Raw genomic sequence first — 5173 nt, 5'->3', positions numbered from 1 at the left:
TGTTCGCCACCCAAAATTTATAAACTTTATACGTTTGTGTTTTCGTTGAGCCTCGAATGTTAGAAACAGAAAACCGCATTAACATGAGACAGTCTAGCTCACTTTGCATTGGAACAGCGTCTAAGCTTATATGAGGGTAAAGCAGGCCGTTTCCCAAATAGTTGGTTGGTCAATCCGAGTGACCAATCAGCCAATATTTCCGCAAGAAGAGTAAAAGAGTAATTGTGACTAAATTTTAAACCCAAATGTCATCATTGTTAGCCCTTTGTGGCTACCTTTCTACAAAAATATTCAGGTTCATGAATCTAGATACACAATAGACGGCAAGCCATTTTTAATATTGAGTTTGAATGTGGTATTTGTATTGGCCTGCTAATCAAACTCGTAGCACTCAAATTCATTTCTTCTAAAAACTGATCCTTCCATGTTTAGCTTTAGGCATTAGCCCAACAATTTTACTGCTAACAACCTACAAACAAATAAGTAAATAACGGCCTAATAGTGCTTCAATTATCAACCTAGTGCAACCTGTGGCATTCAACATGCACTTTCATCCAGTTGAATGTTACTATACATCTCGTTAAACTCCCTTTCTATAGAAGTATCTTATGGCATAGTACTGTAGAAGACTCTCCTATTTTTTTCTGGACTTTCTTTTCTGTATAAAACTAAGTCACAAGGGTAGAAGACCATTTCTGTATAAAATTCAGATGAGCTCAGCCAGCGGCGATTATTGCTGCATCACCCATGACTTCCTATTTCTTAGGACCCGGTTTTCCTGTAAAGAACAGCACATCAATTTTGAACACAAGTCAATACAAAGATAAATAAATTAAGAGCCTTACAAAACAAATAAAACTAATGCTATTTATTTACAATTTGGCAAGCATCTAATCACCAGTTAACCCGATGCATGCAAGAATCGGTCCTAAAAAAGTTAGTAACCTTCCCAGCAACACAAAGAAAGACCCTCAATACCAGATCAAATTGCAGATAGTCATCTATGGATCACAGAAATCAACTCAGACTTGTGCAGATGGTCGGTTTCTTTGGTTTCATACAAGGGCGCGACAAGATCTTGCCCTCTTGGATAAAAAATGGGCCTCGAAAAAAAACATGGATAAATATAAGCATATTTATAAATGAAAAATTTAATTTAATTCTCACCAGACTCCAATGACAAAAACTTACACAGCTTACCAACCCCTCCAATACAAAAACACAGCCACATGAAATACCAGTGACCCAACTCCAAGCCCATGGGACACAAGAAACAATACTGGAAATATCAAATACTTCCTCCATCTCAATCATTTGTTTACTACCATTTATATTCTTTGTGAGAGGAATTTAATCAAGGTAAACAAATGATTAACGAGGAGGGAGCATATGCTAATCCAGTTTAAAAAAATTCTATATATCATGCTGCTTTATCTGACCCACAAAATTTACTTTTTGACAGATTTATACCAGGGCTGATCTGTTATGGATCAAATCTCTCTTCAAAAGACCTTCATCTTCAATCAACCAGAAACTCAGACAGCGTAAGAATTGCAAAATGCTTCTAACAGAAATATTAATTACCTCTAGGCATATGAAAAGATAATACTCCGTGATAAAAAATAAAACTCTATGTAAAAAAAAGGAATTACAGATCAAATTACCTTGATAATCATGAGGTTGAAGTGGGACAGGTAAACAGACAGATGCCAAGTGTCAAAATACACAAGCACGGTAAAATCCCAAAGTATAAAAACAGATGTTGGAAAAACAATTCATAAACCAGAACAGAAGATTGAGAAAAAGGTTCCGAGATATTCTATGTAAATGGGGCACATTGTCCAGCAAAGATAGATATACAAGCCCTAGTCATCATATAGGATGAGAGCTCTCTTAGGAGTTTGAGAAGAAAGAAACGGTCAAAAATAGCTTACCAAGTTGAACCCTTGCGCCTAGATTACACTTCCTTAATCAAGATTTATAGGCTGCACTTGTCACATTTACTCATATAGTAGCTCAAATAATTCCTCAACTTAAAATACGCCACATAATTAAATCCAACGAGTTTTCTACAGTTCAGTATTAAATATGAACCGATTTAGGTATAGTTCAGTCTTCTACAGTATGTTTGGTTAAACTAAATAGTACAACAATAGAAGTGGTAGCTAACAATGAAAACAGTAAGAAGATGATAAAGATGAACAGATATAGGTACAAGACACGTTAATCAACTCTATCATATATTGAAAGATATTTTACTACCTGCCTGAAAGAATGTCTGCAGAAAATTGCAGAGAAAGCATTTGCTGCTAATGGTCTCATGAAAAAAGCATTGAGTTTTACCAGATGGTTCCTCATCTCCAAATTCTGCCAATGAAAAAACTCAATGGCAATGCTCAGTAAGCAATAGAACACTACATGATGCACGATGAAGCACTCTGACATAAGAAAACTCCAGGGCAATTCCCACACTACATAGTCAATGCAGTAATGCAGACATAAAACCATCTTGTGAATTCTATTTGCTTACAAAATGAGTTTGCTAGGCAAAATAAAAGAGATTAACTCGACAAGTACATGACGATAAACATTCAAAGGTTTAAACCAGAGACATCTGGTACATATTACAATCATTTCTAAACTCGAGATGACAATTCCCCTTGTCTAAAGCAAATATGTACCATTTGACAAAAGATCAAAATGACTAAAACCCTAACCATACAAGTAATAAACTCCTAGCAAAGTCCTAGAAAAGACACAACAGGACCAAGAAAACAAAAGAAAAGGTGATTATATGGATGACCGCCAAAGGACAATATATAGTAACAGTTAAACTTCTTCTTGGTAACTAGCAACTTGAAACATTTTGCTGCAATCACGGCACTTACATTAATGCGGACAAGTTGATGAGTCAACAGAGCCAATGCTCTTCTCTAGAGCTTTATTCCAGTTTCCTCAAGCATTAGTTTCATCATCTTCAACAGCTTTGTCTGCCGATATCATGTCTCCCATGCATACATCTCCGGTTACTTCGTTATCAATAGTGTTACTGCTCTTTTCTGCTTGTGCGTTAAATACCATATTCTCTACTTCCTTCTTCAACATGACTCCACTTCCATTGTTTGCTACATTTGCTAATCTATCATTTTCATTGACCGTATCTGGCACAATTTCTCCCATGTAGACATCTCCAACAGGTTGACCTTTCACAGATTCATCGACAGAGTTCACCTTCGTTCCATCAACTGAACCTAAATCCTTGTTCATCACAGACTCCGATAGTTCACTTGGTTTCTCACACGCCTCTGCAGCCAGTACCTCAACATCTTCTCCAACCTTGTTAACAGCAGTCGTACCAAACCCAAGTCCATCATCAGGGGAAACCTCTTCAACAGTAAGCTCCTTGAGTTCTTTGTGCAGTGTTTCATCACTGTTACTCCTTCTCTCCCCAGTTTCCCGAACCCCATCTCTAGGTACAAAGTCCACTTCCCCATTATCCCTGTTAACACGTAAGGGGCTATTTCTGAATCCTTCACTATCGTTTTCAGATACGTTTTCCACGACCTCCTCATTAATATCTTCCACTACTTGATTCTGCCTCTCAAGAGAGAGCAACCTCCTTCTGAGTTCCCCAAACTCCCTCTCCATCAAATAAAGCCTTTCCTTAAGAATGAGATTCTCTTCCTCCAACTGGGCAATGTGAGTATCCTGATCATCCACCCTGTTCTCTAGCACATTATGGTAATCAACCCCGCTATTGGGGTAAATCATCTCAAAACGGCTCAAATCATGATCCAACCTCCTTTCAACCTCCACATGTTCCTCAACATCACTCTCACTTGATCCATCTTCTTCCTCCTCGTCATAATCATCGACAGTCTCATCATGTCCCGGTGACCTCAACCTAATCAAACCCTTCATGGACCCATACCCATCAACACCCCACTCCTCCTTGGCCATATCAACAAGCGCTTCCCTAGAAGGTGAGAACACGGGAGTAGGCAAGACAGCAGGTGTGACAGGGCAGGGTGAGACCATACTAGCAATGCCACCAGCCTTCTTAGCACGAATAATGTAGGAAGTGGTGTTCCTAGGAGCATGTGCATAAGGTCCCATCCGATTGAACTTTTTCTTAGGGTGATAAAACCTCCTAGCCTTAAGCCTATTCTGCTGCTCCAGTTCATACAACGTAGGCGGCTGATACACACCGCCAGCACCAGCAACAACGCCACCATTGTTATTCATATTCATATTCATACTATTCATATTATTATTATTATTCATGTTATTCATGTTATTCATAATCATATTCATGTTAAGATTATCCTTCCTGCGAGAATCTTTGCGTTTGTCCATAGGTTTCTTGCCCTTCCAATTATTAGCGGTGCGACCGGGTTTAGAGAGGCCGGGAGCATACATAGGGTTAGGGAATTTGAGAGGATTCATAGGAACAGGAGGAGGCGGCGGCGGCATACTAAGAGTGTGAGGCGGCACCGGAGGTTGAGACCACTGAGAAGCGTAACTCTGAGGCATCATCTGACCTGGATTCACCATCTGATTCCCCATCATCTGCGGCGCCATCTGTCATCATCATCATCATCATCATCATCAAGTATACACTTTAATTCAAACCAGTATGTTCCATTTGATCAGAATAATAACAATAATTAACAAGATTGAGTAGTACCTTAACCTGATGCTGATTCATCATTTGAGACTGATCGTTCATTATTATTCTATTCTGTGAAAAATACAACACCAAAGTGAGACGCAATAATCGAATTAAATTCACAACAAAAGTAATCAATTAGATCAACAATCGAATATACGCGATTAACAATTTACGCAACTAAATTAATATATAAAATTACGATCGAATTAATTATATTCAATTGATGAATGAAATTAAACCTAAAAAATTAAAATAATAACGAAAAAAAAAAGGTGAGAAAAATGACATACTTAAAGAAGAGATTAATTGGCCCGAGTTTGTAAGGCTACGATTAATTGATTGATTTATTAAGTTAATTAAACGACTAGTAGTTGTTGTTATAATTTCAAAGGAAATAATAATGTGCGACGAATAGAAGGTTTTGGATCTCTATTATTTCTGCTTCTCTTTCTTTGTTTTCTGTTTTCTCTCTCTCTCTCTCTTTCGTCTGAATAATTTGTG

The 5173-nt window shown here is 37.8% G+C and overlaps 1 protein-coding gene across 6 annotated transcripts; it reads right to left on the bottom strand.

The window, feature by feature from the left end:
* Window positions 1-484: 484 nt before the first annotated feature.
* LOC141657898 (uncharacterized) lies at window positions 485-5173 on the bottom strand. Of its 6 annotated transcripts, none has more exons than XR_012548884.1 (5): window positions 4963-5173; window positions 4688-4741; window positions 2889-4581; window positions 846-2367; window positions 485-778 (listed from the first exon to the last, which is right to left on the bottom strand). XR_012548884.1 is itself a non-coding variant. In XM_074465294.1 (3 exons), the coding sequence occupies exons 2-3, from the start codon at window positions 4727-4729 to the stop codon at window positions 2956-2958; spliced, it is 1668 nt and encodes a 555-aa protein (XP_074321395.1). In that variant the 5' UTR covers window positions 4730-4741; window positions 4963-5173; the 3' UTR covers window positions 2539-2955. The 6 variants fall into 6 exon arrangements, 2 of the variants coding, with proteins under 2 accessions (XP_074321395.1, XP_074321396.1); XR_012548885.1 differs by having other exon boundaries at window positions 2263-2367; XR_012548883.1 differs by having other exon boundaries at window positions 485-2367.

Source organism: Silene latifolia, chromosome 5 (assembly GCF_048544455.1).
Source record: "Silene latifolia isolate original U9 population chromosome 5, ASM4854445v1, whole genome shotgun sequence".
NCBI lineage: Eukaryota > Viridiplantae > Streptophyta > Magnoliopsida > Caryophyllales > Caryophyllaceae > Silene > Silene latifolia.
The sequence above is the reverse complement of the archived record's forward strand: the minus strand, read 5'-3'. Positions and strand labels throughout refer to the sequence as shown.

What these genes read in the sequence shown, in the direction of transcription:
- LOC141657898 (XM_074465294.1), bottom strand. Translation starts at nt 4,729, where the DNA reads ATGAACGATCAGTCTCAAATGATGAATCAGCATCAGGTTAAG. An exon ending in TGAATCAGCATCAGGTTAAG is followed by an intron (nt 4,582 to 4,687) that starts GTACTACTCAAT and finishes TGATGATGACAG; the next exon opens with ATGGCGCCGCAGATGATGGG.